Source organism: Apostichopus japonicus, chromosome 15, assembly GCF_037975245.1.
Source record: "Apostichopus japonicus isolate 1M-3 chromosome 15, ASM3797524v1, whole genome shotgun sequence".
Classification (NCBI taxonomy): Eukaryota; Metazoa; Echinodermata; class Holothuroidea; order Aspidochirotida; family Stichopodidae; genus Apostichopus; species Apostichopus japonicus.
This window is the reverse complement of record NC_092575.1, coordinates 9,421,224-9,446,352: the sequence shown is the minus strand read 5'-3', so window position 1 is coordinate 9,446,352 and position 25,129 is coordinate 9,421,224. Positions and strand designations below refer to the sequence as shown.

At 36.8% G+C, this 25,129-nt stretch overlaps 1 protein-coding gene and 1 long non-coding RNA gene across 5 annotated transcripts in view; both read left to right on the top strand.

The window, feature by feature from the left end:
• LOC139980861 (uncharacterized) overlaps positions 1–6,918 on the top strand; it is a 36,091-nt gene extending 29,173 nt beyond the window's left edge. For all 4 annotated transcript variants that reach the window (XM_071992846.1, XM_071992847.1, XM_071992848.1 and 1 more), the window contains exons 5-7: positions 619–695; positions 2,682–2,806; positions 3,020–6,918. In XM_071992846.1, the coding sequence (XP_071848947.1) occupies positions 619–695; positions 2,682–2,806; positions 3,020–3,969 (1,152 nt within the window). In that variant the 3' untranslated portion in view covers positions 3,970–6,918. The remainder of the gene's footprint in view (positions 1–618; positions 696–2,681; positions 2,807–3,019) is intronic.
• An 8,856-nt stretch (positions 6,919–15,774) lies between these two features.
• Positions 15,775–25,129, top strand: part of LOC139981165 (uncharacterized) — a 44,701-nt gene continuing 35,346 nt past the window's right edge. The window contains exon 1 of the long non-coding RNA XR_011797803.1: positions 15,775–15,912. This is a non-coding gene — a long non-coding RNA (uncharacterized lncRNA). The remainder of the gene's footprint in view (positions 15,913–25,129) is intronic.

Below are 25,129 nucleotides of genomic sequence, written 5' to 3'. Positions count from 1 at the left end.
TTGACGAATTTTAACTACCTGGAACAAAAGCCCTTGTTTGCTTAAACTTCACCCTGGGTTTTGAGAGTCGACCATTGAAAACGGCACACTGCAGGATCAAACTATAAAAGTTGTGAACTGTCACAACACGAAAACGTCCTTTCTTCTATTCGATACTTCGTTAACGAAGATTTAAACCACAATACGATAAGAGAACTTGCCCACATCATCAAAATAAACGGATCACTTAAGAAAGGTTTGAATGTTTATTCATAAAAATATTTTTGGAAAGGTGTGTTCATTTCCAAATACTTTTATTCGCTCGATGTTTATTCGTGGTTGGGGTCTGTAGTGATTTACAACACGAAAACGTTCAAGTTGAGTTTTTAGGAGAATTAGTATAGGTATAAGGCAATGTAGATGCAGTCGGAACTGTGTTGCCGTCTAAAAATACAAAAAAAAAGCATTTGAAACCAAGAACCATAAAATATGTAATTTATAACCGTTTCTGCTCATGTTATTCTCAACTGAAGGAAGGGAACTATTGAGGAGATCACTCTAATAAGGTTAATGGAGATCGTAAACTCGGGGACTGATCTTACTTAGGTTAGTAACTGGAGGATTTTTTTTCCATCACAGATTACCAAACTGAAAATTGACCATAATCCGTTTGCGAAAGGGTTCAGAGATCAAGGTGCTGGTAAAAGAGAGAAAAGGTAAGATAAAGTCACGGCCCTTTTACGTCGGTAATACAATGATTCGGGAAATTTAATTAATATTGACCTGCTTAACATTTTTTATACTTCTCTTTCAATAATATTGCTTAGGATTGTCCGGCGTTTGCTGAAAGTATCAAAATAACACAGCAAAAATGTGAAGATATAGATATCAATACGCAATGTGCTACACCATAGACGATTATATAATCATAACCCAAGTAATTGTCCGAACTTTCGCAATTAGGCTTTTTAAAATTAATGTATTAGTAAGGATATGTCAATGTGGGAACAAATGTACCAATTTCACTTTATGTGGAATATAATATTTGTGAATCTTTTTTTACTGAATTCCGCTGATAGGGTAATCGAAAGGCAACTTTCAACTTTGTATCGAAATTATGTCAATTTAAGAGGAATTACGCGATGTTTAGATATAGACTTACACTACCGCACTGTACTGAGCTATAGGCTTTATGTAGATCTCATACCAGTGGCTCATATAGCTACTTGGCGCCAAGTGTCCGTAGAATTTACACACCACTGAGCTTGCAGCTGTGTGATATCATACATGGATGGGGTCAAATTATTTATTTCCAATATCAAAAAAGTTAAATTGTTATTAGGATATCGTTATTAAACGAGACGTGATATAGTCAGCATGGTGTTAATTGCGCGACACTTCCGACTGGAGGTGACAGCGTGAATAACCAGGTAGACATTGTTGATGGGTTCTTTTACGGATTATATTACACTCGAAGTTTAAGAAAACACAACAAGCTCCTGCTGAAGTTCACGACTCATGCCCTGTTTGAGCTTACTACATATTGATTGTAACAAATGAACATCGTCAAAATCAATGACATAATAATCCAAAACTAGTTAGCGAGTACTATGGATAATGATCGCCATGAACCTGGCATATATTCTATGATACTTAACATTCCACCCACAGGACAATATAACCTATTGTATTCCTCGTCATGTAACTAGCAAACTCTACCAAACTTTGCTTGGCTTGCTTCAAGTATTTATTTTGTTAGATGTTAGACCCTGTCTATACCAATAAAGTATACGCAGATAGGACTTACTATCTACTGATTGTGTAACCCCATCAGACCAAACAAGACTTAGTAATGGTGTAATAAATTTATAAGATTTCATTGCACTCTATGTCACAGATAAATTGTGAACATTCTTCCGATTCATTCGCTATCTGAAAATTGTTTGGTAATTGTTCATACAATTTTAACGTATCTCTGAATCATAGAGATTCTCGCCTGATAATTATTCCTTACAGGTTGTACAAGTGCGAAAGCTAATCTAACATATCTTGCCAATTCATATTGCATGCATATCCTTTGAACGCGGTGTTGTGAGCACGCAGTACCCGAGGGCATTGACAATTACCAAGAATCATTTTATAGAAAGTGTCTTAAACAAGGAGTAGTAAGAGCAAATCTTCACACGTTTGCGATTCATCCTTGCCAGATAAGAACCAACGGACAGTACGCCCCAACACCTTTGGCTTAAATAAAAGATTTAGCGAAATAAATCATACGCTGTGAAAGCATTTGTACAGCCACTTTATGGGAGCTTTGGACGTGTTGATGCGTGCTTTTCGCAAATTCTGGAGACTCCTCAGCTCATCAAATTTTCATTTGTGGCTGCAAATAAGCTCGAATCGAGACAACTGCCTAGTGAAAATTTATCATGTGTTAAATTCATGACTTTTAAGGATTTATACATTTGATTCGTTTTCTTTCTGTTTATTATTGCATGTTTAGGCTGTAAAGTTGTGAACGTATTCATTAAGTGGAATGATATTCTCTCTGTTGAACGGCTAATATCTATCAAGTGGTAGGCCTACTGTGTTGGACGATGTATTTTGTAAGTCATTTTGATAAAAACTTAATTAAGTAACAGCGATTTTAGTTCTGTTGATTAGTTAGTCTAACACATCTGTTTGTGACCCTACTTTTGCAGAAAATTTCTTCAGGCTGGCGGATATGACGCAGATACCCGTGATCTAGATGATGGGGCCAGCGACACTGAACCCGAGCTACCGGAAGTAACGACAACGAATGCCGAACAAGAAGAATCTGAAAATGGTAGGTACTTGTTGCCGTTGGTAACTGTTTGTAGACTCTGACTATGGATTGTAAAATAGTAAATAATCCCCATAGGTGTGTTCCTAGATTACGACTGCAGTTCGTGGAATTATGGAAACGAACGCGGTTGCATATAGTTGTATATATTTCAGTAGTTTCGAAATATGACTGTCCGTTCTCAAATTAATTTTACTTTCTTGTTTTTCTCTGCAGGTGATCATGATGGTATGTCTATGTCGCCAGATAGGAAATCATCGTCACAATTTTTTAAGTGCAATTCACCAGTTCTGTTAAATCGTGAGCTTGAAACTGATGAATCACGGAATGAGGATGAGGAGCTCCCTAGAAAACGACTGTGTTCTGAAAACGAGTCCGTAGAAAATGAGCCTCGTCCAGCAAAGATCAATCATGAAAACAGTGTAGAAAAGAAAGCCGACCTTGAATCAGACAGATTAGTTAACCACAGACGAAGCTGTAGTCCGCATGACAGGAGGAGCAGATCATCATCACCTCCCACATCTTCAACGTCTAAGCTTCCCAACGGTTTGTCCCACTCTAGTAAAAGTTCCTTTTCGTCACCTCACACCAGTTCACATGCACCAGTCGTAGCGCCCTTATATCCTTCACCACAAGCTCTCTTTCTCTCTCCTAACGGAGGGATGCCACACGGACTTGGATCCGTTCCTCACATGCTACCATTTTCTGTTCCATCGTCCCTTTCCTCATCGGTACCGCCCCATCACGGATACATTGATGCTCACTCCCTCTCTCTTGGAGCACACGCTGCTGGACTTCTGCAACAGGCCGCTTCAGGCGCCGGCCTCGGACTATATGACGCTGCAGCTCTTAATTCAGTTTACGCTCAAAGCGCATGTGCAAGTGCAATATTTAACGGCCATCACAGACTACGATTTTCGCCTTATGCTCTCCCAGTGTCAAGTTCATCAAACAATTTAGCAGTACATTTGCCCTATGAAAGTGTTTTGCATCATGGATTGTCAGCTGCTGCTGCACTTGGGACTACTTCCACGCCAGGTTTATCCCCTTTTCTTAAAGAATCTTCCGCCCATTCATCCACGTCACCGACGGTAGCTACCTCTACAGCCAATGAACTGCAAAGCATCCAGAAAATGGTCAGTGGTTTGGACAAAGTACCGAAATGATTGACATTAGTAGAAAATATATTTATCGTAAACAATTGAGATAGGTGACACAATTTGGTACGTGAAACACTGGTATTTGAATACCACCTACAAATCATCCCATAATCATTGTTTGGTCACGGTTGCAATGTAAAATTTCAACACACAGCTGAAATATCGAATGATGAAAATTTGTGTTCATTAGATTTATAAATATGACCGCTTTTGCGTTTAGGTTCGCACTCTAATTTCATCAATTTCTTTGTTCCTGTAAGAGTACATGTTTGTTTGTGCAAAAGCCTGGCTCTTGACATGGAAACGATATAGCCTACATATTTAAAATAATGATGGTTTATTATAACACAAACATTGATTTGTTTCGTGATTGTTATCAAAGCATGAATTCCTAACATATATGCTACACTCTTGCAGTCTTGGCAGGAGAAAATGTTCTTCTGTGTAGAATTTTATTTTTCTGGTAGTAAGTCTTTCACTTTCAACTGCATTTAGTACTTTGTAGCGATGCTAATTGTTCGTTTCAGCATTGTTTCTTGTATCACTATACGCATCCATGGAATAATTCATATCAGAAAAAAAAGGCCATGCCGTTGCGGCGATATTCGAAATTTGCAAACACTATAGAGGCATTGGTTGTATGATAAACGTTCGTAGCAAATAGTTTGGTAGAAGACGGAAGTTGTCGATGTCACGTCTATTGACGGCGGCGTTGTCTCCCCATCTCGGTTGGTCTCAATCAATACTGTTCGCACGCAAAGTGTGAAGCCCTTGAACAGAAAGTCTACATCGTGTCGATTCAACTTTGTTTTCTCAGATGTTTTTTCGTCGTCATTCTCCTTTCCAATTACTTGCTGCAGAGATAATGAAACTTTCAAGGAAGAATCTTTTCCCCACCCCTTTATCAAAATCGATAAACTCGCTCGTTTTTGCACAAATGCCTCTCTTTGGTGTCGTTTGCTAATCGATATAATAGTCGATACAACATCATCATTCTACTGTTAAAACTGATAGCCATTAAATATGTTTCTCACTAATTGAGAGTTGAATTAAAGACAACATATTTCATGGAAATAATCACTGCTACCGTTTGTTTGTAATGATTTTTATTTTGGAGTAGCCAGGACGGTATTGATAAATCCCTCTTTACCGTCTGTCTACAAACCAAATATTGATGCGAAAATATGAAATTAGCATTGTCTAATGGTCACAACGTTGTCAAAGATACCGTACTATCGATGGATCAACAATTTGCTTTCCTAAGTAATTACACGTGTGTAGGTTGTAACTGCTACCTGTTTAAACTTCTGTTCGAATATATCGACAAAAATCTCTCCTGTAACTATTGCAGGTGTCCTGGATCTCCTTGATACAACATACGTCAACATACGTGTGAACTCTTGTAAGATATCCGAGGCCCTTGAACGATTCCAGATCAAATTTGCGTAGGCTTGTTATGCCATTATACGGGCAAAGGTCCCTCTGGAGGCGTGAAAGCCCCACTGTGAAAACAAAATACTAATCTATAGGTAACAAAGCTTACGATATGGACCTTAGTAATAAACATATTGAATAAAGGCACACCTTGATCGCCATTGATTGTATCCTAATGATAACAGGGTGTTATTAAAGATAGTAACCTAAACTCTGTTTGCTTAGATCAAATTTTCTACTTCAATACTTCAGTGATGTTGATAACTCTTTCATTAAGCTATGTGTGATGAGTTTGTCTTTCACCATATGTAAAAAAAGTTGTGCTATAAAAGGTGTGGATAAATACTCGTGTTAAAAATCATACAGTCCTCTTGTCTATCGTGGGGTGGATGACGTTTGGAACAATAATCCTTAATTCATTATATTTCGTTGAATTACCACAAGTGACACAGTGGTATCACACTCCTGAACTTAATTTTTGAACTTAATCCCATAACATCACATGAGGAATGGATAAATTAGGCATAAACTGCAAAGGAATACAAACGTCAAGTTATTCCCCAATGCGACATTTTGTTACGACGATTCGGAACAGACAAATGTTTTATATTTTGATTTAAAGAATGAGGGGTAGGAAATAAAGAGTGAATATGACATGAATTGGTGAAATTAGGTTAATTAAGTTCGATTTCAGTAGTTAATGCTGAAGACTTTCTTCGTTTTCTTCTTGTAAATGATAAAGAGAGAATGACTTAGTAAACTTCCAACGTTGACCGTCCGGTTACCTTGGACACTACGATAATACGTGACAGTAGGCGAATGCAGTTAAATTAAACATGCTCTGTGGTGGCAGGACTCTTGCTTCGATATAGACTTGGCATGTTTTAGTTTAACATTATTTCGTTCAGGTGTACATGCCAAATAATACTGGTTTTAGAAGTAACTTCAATTCCCGTATTTGAAATTGTCAGAATACCAGGGCTTGTAGCAGTGTTTATGGGTGAAGTGCTGGTATTGTTTAACCAATTTCAAAGCCATTACCCTTCGATGTGAAAATTCCACCTGAAAAGCTAGAGAGGTGTTTTAAAACGTGTTAGTGTGTTTTATGTTGATCTCAAGAAACAAAATTTAGCATTTAGAAGTATTTATTTTCCTCTGAAATCTATTGAACGTTTATATTCTGTGACAAATTCCAGGAAACCTGGTAATATACATATGTTTGATTAAGTTATAAAGTCTGTCATTTGTAATAAATGCCAAATTCAAGGCGCCCAAACTTGACAATCGTCCCCAAGTATGAGGGCTTATGTATAAATAAAGTGGAAATTCTCTGTAAGCATAACCCACTTAACTTATTTCTTTACTATGGCAGTTTCCAAATGAAAGTAGTATTGAATTTGTACAGTAATCAGAAAGTAAATTTATGTATGCTATTGACTACTTATTAGTCAACCTTTGTAGATTTTCTTGGAGAAAGAATGTTCTATAAGAAGAAATAAAATTCAGACGGTGAAGACCACAGTATACTGCGTCTTAATTTATGGATAAGTTGACTCTTTCTTCATATTGGAGCTGTTATTCTTCTAGATAATTGCTCATAATTTGCATTTTTAATTTTGTTGGTTTCGCAAAGGAGAAAGGTAAGACCAGAAGCATGAGTCCGTGACGTATCAAAATGTAGAAAGTCCTTCGATCCCACACAAACCATTTTCAGATTCAACCATCACAAATGTATATCAGTGTTGTAGTGGCATACGGTACATGATGAAATAAACAGTGGAGTCATTACTTTCTCAGATTTGACTCTATAGTCAATTGGCCTTCGATATATATATATAGGCCAAACAGTCGAGTTGTTTGCATGGGAGAGAAGTGATAGTGGGGGGGGGGGGTGTGACATGGGTATAAGGAGAAATAGGAATGATCATTCCGTTACGCTCTCTTTCTCCCGTTTGTTTGTGGACATGATATAACTCAAAAAGTGAAGGAAGGTTCTTTTAATGTATTTTTTCGGGGAGGGGGAGAGGGAGGGGGGATTCGAAGATCATTTGAGGTCAACAAAGATCAAAGCTGATAAACCTTTCAACCACGACAACTGCAAATGTTAAGCTTGGATGAACTTCAGAATCGCTATGTATAGCCTCAAAATGATTCATCCGTTGAACTCCTCTGCTTAATTTTGACTTAATTTTGACTTGAATGAACAACAGAAAACTGAGTCGAAATTATAAGCAATTGAAGAAAGGAAATAAATTTCTGCTCGAACGAGATTCGAACCAAGATGTTTTTAAGATTTTTCTTTGCTATAGGGACAAATGATAGGCTACAATAGAGTCGGCCTGCAGGATAATTCACTTTGGTATAACAGAGTTTGTATCCCTCAGATCACTGATTCGAATCCAAACTCTAGTCAACAATTGTTTTTGCTATTTTACACAATTGAAAGATTGCATAACCGAAATTTCAGTCAGACTTTGTAAAAACGGTTGGAACGGGTTTATCACAGTGACCACAGGAATAGGCCTATAACAATATGTTCTTCAAACCTAACAGAGAGAATATCGCTTTCCTAATTTAAAACGAATGTGTATAGCAATTCAATTAAAAGTTCTCTGATAAAGTTAAAAGGATCTTTCATTCGACATATCGTTCGTAACAATACGTCATGTTTGTACAAATCGATTAAATTGATAAATAATGATCACATTATCAACTTTCTGAAAATAAATTTATTAATACTAAGTGCTAACCTAACAACGACAACCGAACGATTCATTTCGTTCATTTTACGATGCTGTCATGTGAGACATTAACATTTTGTTACAAGTTCTGGTGAGCCTTTTGGCAAATCGTCGACACCTTAAGCGTTTTCTGAAAGGACAACTCCCTGTTTGAAACTAAGGTAAAGTATGGTATTACGTACGGTATATGTTACCCAACATGGGACTGCTGTACTGGTATAACAACTAGACGTAAATTCCAGAGACTTTCCAAAGTGTGGAAATAAGCTAAGTACTTGGCTGTGAAGTTTCATCTTTACTCTACTTGTTAAATTGTGAGTCACCGTGAAATATCTTCTGGTAAATTGTAAAGAGATTCATGGGTATATACTCCGTAATAAAGAAACCACCGTGATGCTAACACCTTTCATCGATTAATGACAAATATACAACAACCGTTGTCGTGAAAATATCACGCCGTTATAGCACTCAAACTTCATTTGGAACGCTTCGACACCTTGTCAGCGTGAATCGTGAGTTTCAGCTGTTCCTTATAGATAATTTTTGTTATTCAACATATATTTTCTTTTCGTAACTTATATGGTAGACACAGGATCAAAACAAACTTTGACTATCACCATTTTCTCAATTAATCCAATTAATGCAAAATGGTGGACAGTCACAATATATGAATCTATATTTAATTTTTGCATTGTTATCGGAGTCGTGAAGTCCAACTGTCTCTAGGAATCAGTGGTCAAGAGGACATTGAAATGTAATATTTCGCAATATTGTAGATTTGGCTAGAGAATATTTAACTCTAACAAAGTCTCCCGAACGTTGTAAACAAATTACATTATTAAGCCAGTTAGTAAGTTTGGTCACTAAATCTGCAAAACCTATCGAATTTTCCTCAAAGATAATATGACAATAGGTTAAACAAGGGCACCCCTCCCGGTCTCCAACGATTGTTAAATATTGAGTTATACATCAGTCATTTAAATTCAGATTTCTTGGCGTAAGTCATGTTTTCCGACATATAAAGTTGATCACAAACAACAATCAAATTCGAAAACTTTCACAATTTTGAATTGTTTCGTTGTTTGTACGGAACTTTGAAAAGGAAGCTTATATATATTGTTAACGGAGTTTGAATGAAATGGAATATGTCTCAAACTCAACTGAAAGGGCAAGCTTAAAAATAAATCTTCCTTTAAAAACATTTAAATGTTGCTTTCCCAGCTTGTTAAAGACATAACATTGTGATGTTGCTCAATGGTTCCACGTATCAGACATATCTCGCTCATAATAATTTGCTTCTTAAGTGCATTCAATGTAGTCGACATTTTAGTTATCCCCCCCCCCCTGTTGTTTAAAGATTCAAATCTACTCCACTGAGTGATCGATTCAACCAAAGCTTACATTCTGACGATGGAGGGTGACCGAAATCCTTTCGGGGTGTAGGTCTACATGGTTAAGAGGAGGCACTGCTACGAGGTTTATCTCCATTAAGTGAACAGTCGCAAGTTACATGATGTCACCATAAGAAGAGGCTCGTTACTAACCAAAATCTACTCTGCAAAGTTTATCGCCATAAAAGATGTCACTACAAGACGCCAACCGAGCAGTAAAATCGGGGACTTATCAAAGTCGATTTATGGTTATATTTTACGGTTCTTTTCTTTGTGTCGGAGCACTTGCCGGCTGTTAGATCAAGGCTAAATCGATTAGACAAAGCCTGTCAGCCACAATCCACCGGTCTCCTTGTCCTTACGACAAGGACATTGTTAATAATCCTTCTCCTTCTCCTTCTCCTTCTCCTTCTCCATCTCCTTCTCCTTCTCCTTCTCCTTCTCCTTCTCCTTCTCCTTCTCCTTCTCCTTCTCCTTCTCCTTCTCCTTCTCCTTCTCCTTCTCCTTCTCCTTCTCCTTCTCCTTCTCCTTCTCCTTCTCCTTCTCCTTCTCCTTCTCCTTCTCCTTCTCCTTCTCCTTCTCCTTCTCCTTCTCCTTCTCCTTCTCCTTCTCCTTCTCCTTCTCCTTCTCCTTCTCCTTCGCCTTCTCCTTCTCCTTTTCATTCTCATTCTCCTTCTCCTCCTCCTCCTCCGTTTTGGTTGATTTGAATTCTTTCATTCTTATGGAATAAGCGGAGGTAGGCACGCTTACAAATGTATTATTATTTTTTTTTTCATTATTTCAATAGTGATAACCTTGGATTACCTGTAGGTTTTGTGCCAGTGCATCGTTCCTCCTCTTTCAATTGTACCAGAAGATGGTTGGTTATACCAGGGAGCTGCTACTTAGAGTAGCAGCTCCCTGGTTATACTAGGTACACAGTGAAACAAATTCGACTACTTGTGACACCTCATCTTTCTCAGTCACCCTAGACCACTACAAGGAAAGGGTTGTACCTCGTCGTTTTCTTGTTACTACAGCGCCACAGTTTCTAGCGACTTACCTTGAAGACGCGTCGATTTGGCTACAATTCAGTCGGCTTACGAGCTGGTTAATCGGCAGCTTCTTTCTTTCAGCATTGCCTGCTAATTTGATTAGTACCTCGTAAATACACACAATACGTGAACTTTGATGAGAGCTCAGCGACGTAGTAAATAAACAGCTTATTACAAGCGGAACACTTTGATTACTAAGCAAATGACAAGTGAATTTGCTCTTTCGTCGAGAAAATATCCGAAATTTCAATGTCAAGCTGTCGGTTCTGCTTTGAACAAGCCCCAAAGTAATGTTGGCTTTGAGGCTCATAACGTATACCGTTCTACGCGTTACTGCTGGCCATGAGGGGTCATAACATGACATAATATGATCTTCAACATGCAGAGCGATCAAACAATATGATTCATTGGGTATTACGCCTTGAAGTTTACTTCTTCTATTACTTGTGGCCATTCGGATTCTCCCACGTTGTGCACGCGAGGCTTCTTAACGTCGTAGAAAAACTGCCTTCCAGGCCGATGTTTATTTGTTTACGTTTTTACAGACAGTTGTCAGTACGGGTCATAACGAATTGGCCTCTACGCATTGGAAAGTTTTCAACGTTAAGAGCTGCCAGCCAATAGAATGTATCGAAACTTGGACTTAACCGCTTTGGAATCTGGTTGGCTGTAAGGGTCACAACTTATTTGTTTCTAAGCGTTATGAGATTATCAACGCCTACAATAATCAACCGATAAGATTTAGCGATAATCGGTTTTAATTCATTCTGTGCATACAGTTGACTGTGTGGTTGGCCTTGACGGTCGTTTAGATGTCTTCAACGCGGAGTGGGGTGGGGTGTGGGGCGGCTTTCAGTAGAAGGTCCTTGCGGTTTCAAGAGTTCAACACACCCTCATCCCCAAGGGATGGAAGAAAATGTGCAAGTAATTTTGCACATATAGAGGAAATGTTGAGATGATATATGCAATATTTATATTTATATATCAAAATTTCCACTTGTTTCTACCATGGAGTTTTTAGCTCCATGTTCCTACAAATTTGACTTTTTATACCGAAACACTCCCAAAACAAACTTTAAGAATACATTATCTTGAGTCAATAGTCGTAATTTTGATATCAATGATTGAAATTTGACACACACTTCTGATATAAAAAAAAAAATTAAAAAGTCGAAATCAGTAGGTATAAAGTCAAAGTTTTAACAAAATAAATCGAGACGAATTTCGAGATGTATGAATGAAACCTCAATACAGCAAGTCACTTAGTTTCCGGAAAAGAAGACTGTATTATGAGAAAATAGAAAAACATTAAAGAAGGAAATGAGACATTCGGGATAATTACAGAAATTCCCAACGTCCCCCCCCCCCATGGGACACCGTCACTTCTTGATCGGTTTCCTACCTCTTCGCACTGTTTAGCGTCATATGCCACCACTCTATTATATATTTAGTGATTATATTCGCAGTGGCCGCGAATCCAGGATTTTAGAGTAAAAAAGGTGGTGTGGCTGTGGGATCATTGAAATTGACTCCCATATAGGTAGTGGGGTATCCCCAAGAATAAAATTTTAAAAATTAGACTTCAAATGGTACATTCTGCGGTATATATTATTTAGACTAAACAAGGACTATAATTAGGTCTAATTAGGTCTAAACGCACTTTTGAATTATTGAGTAAGTTTGAAATAATTGGACTAACTCTACAGTGGCGTGCACTTGATTTTAAATGTAAGAGGATCATACACCCCCCCCCCCCCTGGCCCGTCTACTTTAGGTAGGAGCAGAACCTATGTAGAAGGTTAGGAGATGGATAAATGATTTACAAAGGAGGTTGTCTCTTAAAATAGATTTGTTCCGTTAAGCCAAGGCCTTGAATCAAACAAACTGGTTCGGTTATCTTCGACAAATAAGTATTCAATACATGGTTTACTCACTATTGTGCGAGTGCATTTCTACACGGTCCCTTGAGGTCCCGCAACTGAGGTTTTATAAATATAAGCAAAGGGAATCTGCCACGAAAATTGTTGGTACTGTTCAAGTTTTGTCTTGTATTTTGAGGAGGGGGTGGGGGTGGTTTCAACTTTCACTTTGTTTCAATATGTTTTTTCTTTTCTTTTTATGACTTCTTTCGTTTGTTAATGTAGTCTACTCAGAAGCAATACACTGGTAAAGGGACTTAAATCTAAATAATAATTAAGTGACAGTGTTAAGCAGGTGCGTATCCAGGGGGGGGGGGGCGTTGGGGGCGCGCGCCCCCCGGGTAAGAAAAAGAGGAGAGAAAAAAAAGAGAAGAAAAAGGGAAAAAAGAGGGGAAAAAGAGGAGGAGGAGAGGAAGGAAGGGAAAAGAAAAAGAAGAAAGAGAGAAGAAGGAGAAAAGGAGGGAGTAAAAGAAAAACGCGAAGACACCGGGAAGAGAAAGAGGAACAGTGACATCATTACAGCGCTGAAGGATAGCCAGTGACGGATCAATGATTTCGTAAAAGTGTGCCTCACCCTACCCCTTACACCGACAACTCCATTTTTTTGACGTTTCCATTTTCCTCTCTCACTAATGATCTATATATATATATACTATATATGGTCTATCATAACGCGTGTGTAGAATTGTGCTATGAAACCAACTGTGGCTGGTCTCGAACTCGACCGTGTCGTCGGGGAACATGACGCATTTTGGGATGGGGCGACCGCCCCCCCCCCCCATTCAGCATTTTTTTAAATGATATCGCTAAGTAATTTCAAAATAGAAAGTGCTTAGATGCAACTTACAAGGCCTGGGAAGTGTCATTTCCAGCGATCTGGGAGGCATTATCGGCCAAAATTTTCTTGTACGCTTCGCGCCAACCTATGGTGGCGCTACGCTTAGATAATTTGCCTACAGGCTTCGCCCCTCCCTTGGCAAATTCCTCGCTACACGCCTGTTCGAATTTGTAACGCAAACAGCAGATATCACATCATATCAGTGAGCATGAAAATGGCGTTCCAGGATGAAAAGCCTCAAAACTGTCCGACTTGCCTGAAAAAATAACCAAAAATTTTCGCGCGCGAAGCGCGCGTTCAACGTGTCAATGTCAATATCATATAAGCAAGCATCGGTTATTACATCGCATGCCATCATGTACCGTACGGTCCGTTCAAATTGCGCAGTATACCGCCAGATGCTAATGTAAACAACGACATGTCTCATGTAGATGTATAAAAAGCATGGAGGTCCAATTATGTCAAAACTCTCTTTTACATTAGTAATGGCGAATTAGGGGTTGCACCCCCGCCGCGCAGTGGCGGAGCGTCCATACGGTCAGGGGGCGGATGCGCCCCCTGACGGACTCAAATGGACTGCTGGCGCCTTTTTCAGCTCTTTACCACTTTTTACTTATTCTAGATTATTGACTTTTTTATTGCGCTCTCATCTACTTATTGACATTTCTCACATTTTGTTGGTGTAATTTGGCGAATACACCCTATTCTTCGTTTATCTGCAAATTAGCCAGGCCCTGAAAGGGTCATTTCCGGCGATCTAGGGAGTATCTTTACTCAAAATTTGTCTGTGCGCTACGCGCCAACCAGTGGTGGCGCTCCGCTTAGATAGTGTCGAAAGCGCCCCTACAGACCATTCTCGCCCCTCCTGACCAATACCCCTAGCTCCGCCACTGCCGCCGCGCCTCCTACGCCTATGTGTGTAGTGTTCGCTCTCGGAAATATCTGCTATTTTTTCATTTCCTTCAACCAAGTTTTATAATAGCCGTTATAAGAGGTTTAATATTTGTACACCAATAAATTAACTGTGTCTGAATTTTCGAAAATTTCTGACCAACATTCTGCATCACACTTCCCTCTACTCGTGCAATTTTGACCGGTCTGTTAGGGGTTGAAGGTAGTTTTTCTATATTGGTTGTCCATAGATGAAATTTTGTACAACATTATGGGTATGTTTTCAAGTGAGTTTATTCACGAGAAATGTGAATTTTCAAATTCTGAACTAATTTGGGGCTTAAAACCTTGAAAAGTGGGGCTGACGGGTATTGTGGGCCGCGACGTAGGATCACTGGCGGCTCCAAGGGGGGGGGGGCCAAGGGGGGCCATGCCCCCCCCCAAAGGTGAGCCAAAAAGTGTTTCCGAACATCCGCTAAATCATATGATTGGAAATTAAAAATATCGAGAGGAATAGCAGTGGTAGACTAGTCTAAACCTTTTCGTTTTCTGGTTTAAAATTAAATGCAGAGTTCCCAACTGACCCGCAATTCGCGGGAATTAGACCCGCATTCTAACACCCAAACCCGCTGACCCGCACAAGCGTCCGAAAAAAACCGCATTGTAATTGTCAAGTATACATAAAAAAATTTGCATCAAATTTTGACTTAGCAACCATCATTTCTTTAGCATTTAGCATAATAGAGTATAAAACCTCCTTTACAGCATCATTTGAACCTCAAATTAGCCTATAATTCTTTTCATTGGGGCGAGCAGCGAACATTTTCATGCCACGGGAAAGAATGAATTATCACCTACTATTCAATTTATTGATGTTACACAAAAAAAATGCATATTTCTCAGAAAATTTTGGGTTTCAAAAGCCTTTCTAAGTGCCACCATTTTACATGTAGGCATCACCAGGATTCCAAAAAAAATCAAAAGGGGAGGGGGACACCCCCTCCCCTTATACCCCTCCCTCAGGACGGCGATTCGTGGCATGGACCAGCATTTGCCTTCTCAAGAGTTGGGAGCTATGTAAATGTATGAGCATGAGGATTTACAGTTTAACACCATTTTGCAGTTACAGACTGGTTGTAAGAAATTTATAACCTATGAGAAATAAAATTTCTTGAGAAAGATGATCCAACTTTGTTTTATAAATATTTTAGAAAAATACACCTGGGAAACATTTTTTTTAGAAGTAAATTAACATCACCATTCTACACTTTTGTCGCACCAAATTGCATCTGAGGGCATTCAGCAATAGAAAACCCCCTCCCCTTAGACCCCTCCCCCATATCACTCTAATGCCACTTTGGCCCCTCCCAAACAAAGGCCCTGGATCCGCCAGTGCGTAGGATCACCTACAAAAGCAAAGACCCACAGGACATGCGATCAGGTCGAACATGACGTGTGCCGGGTTGACAATCTTCAAAAAGGTTATGGATGAAAAAAAAAAAACTATTAGGAAATACTTGGTTCTCAGGCCAAAAGTGTACATCTGGTTGGTCATTTCAAGTCCGAGAAGTGCCGTTTCCGGTGATCTGGGGGGGTATCAAAACCAGAAATTTTCTTGTACGCTGCGCGCCAACCGATGGTGGCGCTCCGCTTAGATAGTAATTCGCGCCCCCCGGGTTAGAAAATCCTGGATACGCGCCTGTTAAGGAATGACGTAATGGAAATAACCTTCGTTTTTACTTTTTCTTTGAAATAAGCTTTTCAACAACTTTTAAAATTTTAAACTTATAGCAGAACTCATGTATGCTGTGCTTAATTGTTTCTTTTGCTTACATTGTAAAATGTAATAATTAGTTTGTAAAATAAAAAGTGGAAATGCTTACTAAGTTTATTGAAACCAGAGAATCCTCTTTCAATAACACAACTGACGCTTCAAACTTGCTTCCAAAACTATTTTACATTTTACGAAAAGTACAAAATCATGTGATATCCATTAAATTCAGGATAAATAAGAATCTATTCATTCCAAGATTACGATAAGTAAAATAGGAACTGAAAGAACCGGAGTTTGCCTCCCGAACCGAACCGAACCGAACTGAATGTGCATGGACACTAAAAAATCATGATCAAATTGAAAAGAAGTGATCCCTTTTTCTACTGCCTCTGGGTTGGTTGCATCGAAAATTTGAAATATTTATCTTAGACTTTTAACTTAGAGACCCTTTACATTGGAATTTAAAACATTCATAAAACGTTCACTATAAGGGCAATCTGCAAAATTAGGTGGAGAGTACCGTATGGTATGGTATCCTCCAACCAACTGGAATGGCCCTTATAAGCTCCGGTACAATGTTAACGGACAGCTTATTATATTCCGATATAAACCATCGTAAAAAACCTTTTTGTCGAACTAAAAGCGGTAGAAAATAATATCAATGTTTACTTTCAAATAAGAGCTATTCCAAATAATTTGATTTTCAAACTAGCTGTCCGGATCTTAATAGAGATATTTTGCCAGGAACGCACATTGTTTATTTCGATAAAGGTATTATTGATATTCGGTAGGCCTGTATCAATAGGTTTACAATTACAGGTAAATAAGAACATATTTACCAAAACGGGTAAGATGCATGTCGAAGAACATCTTCTAACAACCTTGCATATATACTTATTGTATCGACGGATCCAAATATAACTGCGATAAAATTATCCAGGTAAATAACATTTTATCCCCGCCTGCGATTATAGGGCTTGTAATAGTTTGGCGATTAACTTTGTCCATCTTTCCATCCCATCCAACCCATTTGGGAGATATCACACAATAAATGCTTCTTCACACAAATCCAAACATGACATGATCGAGCCAGATGTTCCTCAATTTGCTTATGTTTACTTTACCGTATATAATACAATGTTCGCTGAATCTAAATTCATGGCAAATGATGACATTGGTGCGTCAACACTGTTAGCATTCTACCTCGAAAATATAGGAAAAGAAAAACATGGATAAAGTAAAGAGCACTATGACATCACAGATTTACAAAATTACAGCTCTCAGATATGACTTATAAGATATCTCGATACTCTTACAATGTCGTTGTGTAAAATATCAAGAGTCGCGACACAAACCAGTAAAGGTATATATTAAATGACCTGACTATTCAACATGTAAACCAGGTCCCATTATGTAGTGTTTTTTAGTAATGTTCTAGGTTATCTGCGATAATATTTAGATGTCCTGACTATTCAACATGTAAATCAGGTCCCTTTATGTAGTGTGTTTAGTAATGCTCTGGTTATCTGCGATGATATTTAAATTACCTGACTATTCAACATGTAAATCAGGTCCCATTATGTAGTGTTGTATAATAATGTTCTGGTTATCTGCGATAATATTTAGATGTCCTGACTATTCAACATGTAAATCAGGTCCCATTATGTAGTGTTGTTTAGTTATGTTCTGGTTTATCTTCGAATATATTTAAATGACCTGACTGTTCAACATGTAAATCAGGTCCCTTTATGTAGTGTTGTTTAGTAATGTTCTGGTTTATCTTCGAATATATTTTAATGACCTGACTATTCAACATGTAAATCAGGTCCCTTTATGTAGTGTTGTTTAGTAATGTTCTGGTTTATCTTCGAATATATTTTAATGACCTGACTGTTCAACATGTAAATCAGGTCCCTTTATGTAGTGTGTTTAGTAATAGCCTACTCTGGTTTATCTGCGATGATATTTAAATGAACTGACTATTCAACATGTAAATCAGGTCCCTTTATGTAGTCTTGTTTAGTATAACGTTCTGGTTATCTGCGATGATATTTAAATGACCTGACTATTCAACATGTAAATCAGGTCCCATTATGTAGTGTGTTTAGTAATGCTCTGGTTATCTGCGATGATATTTAAATGACCTGACTATTCAACATGTAAATCAGGTCCCTTTATGTAGTGTGTTTAGTAATGCTCTGGTTATCTGCGATGATATTTAAATGACCTGACTATTCAACATGTAAATCAGGTCCCATTATGTAGTGTTGTATAGTAATGTTCTGGTTATCTGCGATGATATTTAAATGACCTGACTATTCAACATGTAAATCAGGTCCCTTTATGTAGTGTTGTTTAGTTATGTTCTGGTTATCTGCGATGATATTTAAATGACCTGACTATTCAACATGTAAATCAGGTCCCATTATGTAGTGTTGTATAGTAATGTTCTGGTTATCTGCGATGATATTTAGATGTCCTGACTATTCAACATGTAAATCAGGTCCCATTATATAGTGTTGTTTAGCAATGTTCTGGTTATCTGCGATGATATTTAGATGTCCTGACTATTCAACATGTAAATCAGGTCCCATTATATAGTGTTGTTTAGCAATGTTCTGGTTATCTGCGATGATATTTAAATGACCTGACTATTCAACATGTAAATCAGGTCGCTTTGTGTAGTGTGTTTAGTAATGTTCTGGTTATCTGCGATGACATTTAAATGAACTGACTATTCAACATGTAAATCAGGTCCCATTATGTAGTGTTGTTTAGTTATGTTCTGGTTTATCTTCTAATATATTTAAATGACCTGATTATTCAACATGTAAATCAGGTCCCTGTGTGTAGTGTGTTTAGTAATGTTCTGGTTATCTGCGATAAATTTTAAGAAGAAGACAGAAACACCCTCTGAACTATTCTTGTAAAGGTCAAAGGTTTTAGAAATAAGTGAGCAACTCCAAACGGTTTTTTTTATATCATATCCATTCTCCCCTGAACCAACAACTTGCAATATCATAAGAAGAGATACTGCAGGCAATACTATGGTTAATACGATAAACTATGACCGTTCAAGTCAGTAAGGCACACTAATGTAGATAAACTACTGGTATAATCAATTCTATTTCATACTTGAAAATAACTTACTGAAAATGGTGACCAAAACCGCTGATGCACAAGAGCCGGATCAAGCAAATAATGTTGACTGCAGTCATTGTCGTAAAGATTAGAGAAGTCAAGAACGAGGATACCACATTAGCCTATGAAATATAAATATAGAGAGACGCCTGGTCTGTTAACCTATCAGTGACTAGTTAACACCTTCGTGATCATCTTGGCGCCCGTTTAGCGACAGAGACGGTTATCCAACCAATTGCCTCTTTGATACATGGTCAATATAGGCTACAGGATTGCTGCTTAACAGGTGCGTTGTGTCGGTCGACTCAACTAACTCAAGTGATATCAACAATCACGTTTTGTTCATTACAAACATACCAAACAGAGGGTATAAAAGTGAACATAAAAATGAAGTTAGAAAAATTCAAGAAGAGAACAAACATGAAAGAACCTTCTCCCATTAGATGCCAGTATTTGGTAAAGAAGTAACTTTTATTCCTCGTAATTACCAAATTCTATTGACACAAAAACAATATGGTTCAAAAGTATAAACCAGAAATGCTATTGTTGACTATACTAAACACATTGAAACAGTTGGAAGCAAAATAAAATTAAAATATTATCACAATATATTGTAGGCAAGACCAAATGATCCGAGTCCGAGATCAATTAAGTCCAGGACACCCTCAGTCTAAGTCCAAGACTATTTAAATTCTAAATTCGTATAAAAATTCTAAATTGTAACACATGATATTTTATTCCTAACATGTTTATATAATTTCTGACATTGTGAAACGAATTGCACAGCCTATGAACGTCGATAGTTTCTCACCAGAAGTCAAACGTTTATCAGATTTAATAAACTGTATGATTTTATCTTTTACATGCTGATATCGAGTTATATAATATGCTGGTGATATTTTTGATATACACTGGTATTGGAACATACAAATCAAAATGAAGTATTGGCATGCTGACGTCAAACTGTAACATGCTGATATTTTTTCCATACATATGAGTACACTTTTATACATATCAGTACATTTTCTATACATATATGTACACTCCCATACATATATGTACACTTCCATACTATGTGTACACTTCCATACATATATGTGTACACTTCCATGTATATATATGTGTAAACACTTCCATACACATATGTGTACACTTCCATATACATATATGTGTATACTTCCATATACGTATATATGTACACTTCCAAACATATATGAACACTTCCATACTTATATATACATATATGTACACTTCCATACATATATATGTACACTTCCATACATATATGTACACTTCCATACATATATGGACACGCCCATACATATACATATACATATATGTACACTTCCATACATAGACATATACAGTCTTCCATACATATACATATGTGTACACTTCCATACATACATATGTGTACGCTTCCATACATAATGTACAGCTTCATACATATATATATATATGTACACGTCCATACATATATATATGTACACGTCCATATGTACACTACCATACATCAATATGTACACTTCCATATATATAATATATATATATATATATATATATATGTACACTACATATATATATATATATATATATATATATATATATATATATATATATAACGTGGTTGCAAATACTTTCAATTTATTGCATTTGGTCAATTTTCTTTACTTCTATGAAAAGTCAGAGAAAGGATCAACACCAAGAAATTACATACACCAGATATTTAGGTCAAATGTTCTTTATTTATTTAAGGTGATCTCAAACATTAAAATATCCTTCAATTATCAAATATAAAAAAGAAACAATAACAAAACCTGTGAATAGGTATCTAAATAATAAAATAGCTTTCACAAAAGTGTTTCACTTTCTCTCAGTTGGAATTTTGTACATAGAATAATTAATTACATCTTCAAGATGAGAGGCAATATGTTTGAGACCAAAAATATTAACTTTTTGTATAATTGGAAGCAGAACTTAAAAAAAAGAAACAAAAGTAAAGTACATACAAACATACAAACACAACAAAGTTAATAATTGAGAGATAATAACCAACAAAAATGCTCCATTTTTAACGATGTAATAATCAATTTTCCTCTTTGCTGTTTGTAATATTTTAGAAAGAATTGATCAAAAGCACAACACAAAACTTTTAAATATGGATTTGACAAATTTCTAGTCGACCCCCCATATATATAAATATATGTATCCTAACAGTTATGAATGAGCTGAGGGAAATTGACAATAACAGGAACAATAACTTTTATAATGCTTAGTTTGCAGTGCAAGTCCCACTGGAAGTATTTAAACACCTACAGAAGGAAAGTTGACAATGTAACCTTCACACCCTACTGATTACCTTGCAGAATGACCTCTAAGAGCTGAAATTCATATACATCACCTCCTTCATGCTTTACGAGCTAAAAGTATTACGATTAAATATTCATGACTTTGACTCCTAACTGCAATCTCCAGAAGAAATATTATGAAGAAAAAAATAGTCTGTAAACTAAGATTGTCTTGAAATATATGAGTAACGAGAGTAATCAACACTTTAAACTCGCACTAAAAGCCTTAGCACCTTTCAGCCGCAGCATCTACTTAATTATTAAGTCCAATAACTTTGGCGATTAAAATTACAGTCGAAGAAATAACTGGAAGCAACGTATGCTATGAAACAAATTGATTTTTGTAATTGTTCTTAAAGCTGTTGGATTTTTGCGTTCTTCTTACCAAGCTATGTTATATGTGGATGTTCCTACATACATAGATACACGCATACATACACGCATACACACACACATACACACATACATACATACATACATACACGCATACATGTATACATACATTGGTAGGAGATCTTTGAGGAGCATATCACTGCTCCTGAAATTAACAATGTAACTTATTACACAGATAATTAAATAGTACTATAACTTCGTTTGCCAATCTTTGATGTTTTTGCCAAATAATCCCATCTTTCCTGCTTTCAAGGTGAATTAAGGTTACTGTTCTTAGTTTCAGGTATTTTCTTTCCCGTTAAAGTATGACACAACCAGGTAAACTAACGAAAACTGTTGTTAGGTTTATTACACAATTACTTTACAATTAACTTTATCACAGGGGCCATTATTGAGGGCGCACGTATTGATAGTTTGTTGTTGAGATTATCTGAGATACCTTTCAAATATCATAACAGGTCACATGAACCTGCTACTTTTAAAGATCACAATACTTTTGAAAAAAATAATACTTTATTTGTCTGTTAATTAAGGACATTGAAATGAAAATATACTCAAGTTTTGGGCAACTTTATATATGAGCTTAGAAAAGTACCGTACTGTTATTTAATGATGTTTGAGGAATTTAATGTCTGCATAAAGAATTATCGTTTGACCGAAAATTGAACAGTTTGCTGATTATTCCCTAGCCCAAAGGAAAAACTTTAAAAGTTTACTTCGAAATTATAGAGATAAAAAGCTTGAATCGGAGTTGCAATAGGAATGAAGTTCATAATTATCATGAATAGGGTTTACGCACGTGAACACACATATAAATACCAATACATGTATTTGGAACTCACTGCCGTTCATTTCCCGAATTTAATCAGGTTTAATTACGATGGCAATGGCAACCTTTTATATCATTTTTACTGTTCAGTCACAGCTGTTGGCGCCAACTCATACTAGTGTTTATTATTTTGCGACAGACCGACTTTCTTATGATAAGTCAGTACGGCCAGCTCCTCCTCTTCGGTCACTCCCTATTTCTGTCTCCAACCTCTCGCCTAAGTCTTCGAATAGTTTATGATGTAACATTTATTTTGCGTCTATCAGACGACTTTTGGATCCTTTCCCTTTCTGTTGTAAAAGATAACACAATCGTTTTACATTCTCTTATGTCTGTGCTGATTTGCATTTCTCCCCTATACCTTCCACATGGCTCTCTTATTTATGACACATTTCAAATAAATAAGAGTTACGAGTTTTCATTAACTTTTCCCGCGTAAAATCCTGAAACCGTGTGTTTATATATAGATGTTTAGCTTCAATTATTCTACCGTAAATTGTAAGCTATGCGTAGACTCGCGAACGTTCACTCATCAAGAATTTGCAAAGCTGACTTGGAGCGGCGCCCTTTCGGTATCAAATCTCAGATTTCGACACTTCCCTGTATCCGAATGGCAGTTATATTACAAGGTACAGGTTCGTTACAGGTATGCATGGACAGAAAGGTCTATATGTCAATAATATTTTGATCAAACATACACCGCGGAAACCAAAGTGCTGCGGATATATTCACATATATTCATCCTTACAATTTCATATTCGTCAAACTGATGCTTCATCAAATATAGCACCATGCAAGGAACACGGAATGTTTTAAACTGAAATTTATTTCCTACTAGCCGGCTTCTCTTCACGTTAAGGCGCTTCATTTAAATGAATCAAAACTTTGGTAATTGCTAATAAGAGACGTTAGTCAGATGTGGCGTAGGTTGGAATCTTCAGCTATCTTCAAGTTTTCGAGAAATCACCACTGAATAACATCGTATCGGAGGGAATTTACTAATTAGAGAATGATAATATCAATAGAACAGCTTAATATTCAATCCAAACTAGTTCATATGTAACGGCCGAAGTAAAATAATGAAACTATTTACTTCCAATATTGTATTCGCCATTCTTTGTTGAAATAGCTTACTGTCTCTGTTTACAATTCAAAACTAAACAAGAAGTCTTAAAGGTGCGACATATAATCTACCATTCATGTATGTAAGGTTGTGTAAAATCATATTTTTCTCGAACCGTGTATAAATCTAACCGAACGATTTAATCTGTATGTTGCTCATGCATTTAATTAATCTATAAATACAGTATGAATATTACGATTCGACGAATTGACTGACCAAGCCAATCTCATTATTGCTATTGATACCTTTTCAGTGCTCGCTTAATTATCTTTCAGTAATCTAATCGTATCGAAAAAGAGCCTTCTTTCTCATATTCATATACGATGACATGATTGCATTATTTTGTGTTATTAAAGCAAAGCTAATCCATTAGAAACCAATCTATGACAATATGTCGCCGCATTTCTCTTTATACATTTGGCTTCCAAGACGATGTCAGATTCAGATGACAGAAACAAAAGTTGTGGTTTTATTAATATATTGCGTCAGTTGTGAGACGAAACCTTTGAAATAACCTTGGCGAGACGGTATTACTATCTACATTAAAAAATGGGTCTCAATGGGCAAACTTTAGTTCTTCTTTAGTCATTCTATTGTTTTTCATTATTTTTTTAATTCCCATGGTACTAATAGAACAGATAATGTACGGTACGAGGAAGGAAAGAAGAGGGAGAACTTATTTAGAAATACTAAAAATGAAAAGGGGCTTCTGGTCATTGTTCGGATGATGTTATTGAGTACGAAAATTATATCAAGTTCGATTGTATACAATTGTATTTAGAACTTCCTTATGTGTTTTAAACACAATCTTCCCAAGTTCTTTTTGGCTCTGCAATGGCTGGTCAAGCATTTCTTCATGCAAAGTATTCAAAGTAATTTTGTTCTGTATTTCTTATACTTTACCGACGATTAAGTCTATATAATTTAATACCCATGGTTATAGGCATGGCTATTAAATTACATAATTTATTACATAATTTAATATCTATGGTTATAAGCATGGATATTAAATTATGTAGAATTAATCGTTTCGGTAACGTATATTGTTATAAATACTAAGGAAGTGAATCACTGTAAAAAAAAAACTTCAACGTCTGTAAAGTTATTGGTCTGAAACGACCAGAAACTTAGTTTAAAGTGAATCTTTAGTTATTTGCAAGGTGCCGTTGCCGTTGCACATATTGACTGCGTCTCTTCCAGTTTCGTTTAGCACGAATGAGGCTTCCTTTAGTGAACGTCATTAAACTGGTCGAATATATATTTGTTGTCCGAAACCTCTAAACGGAATTCAAAGAAATTTCCGATTCAGA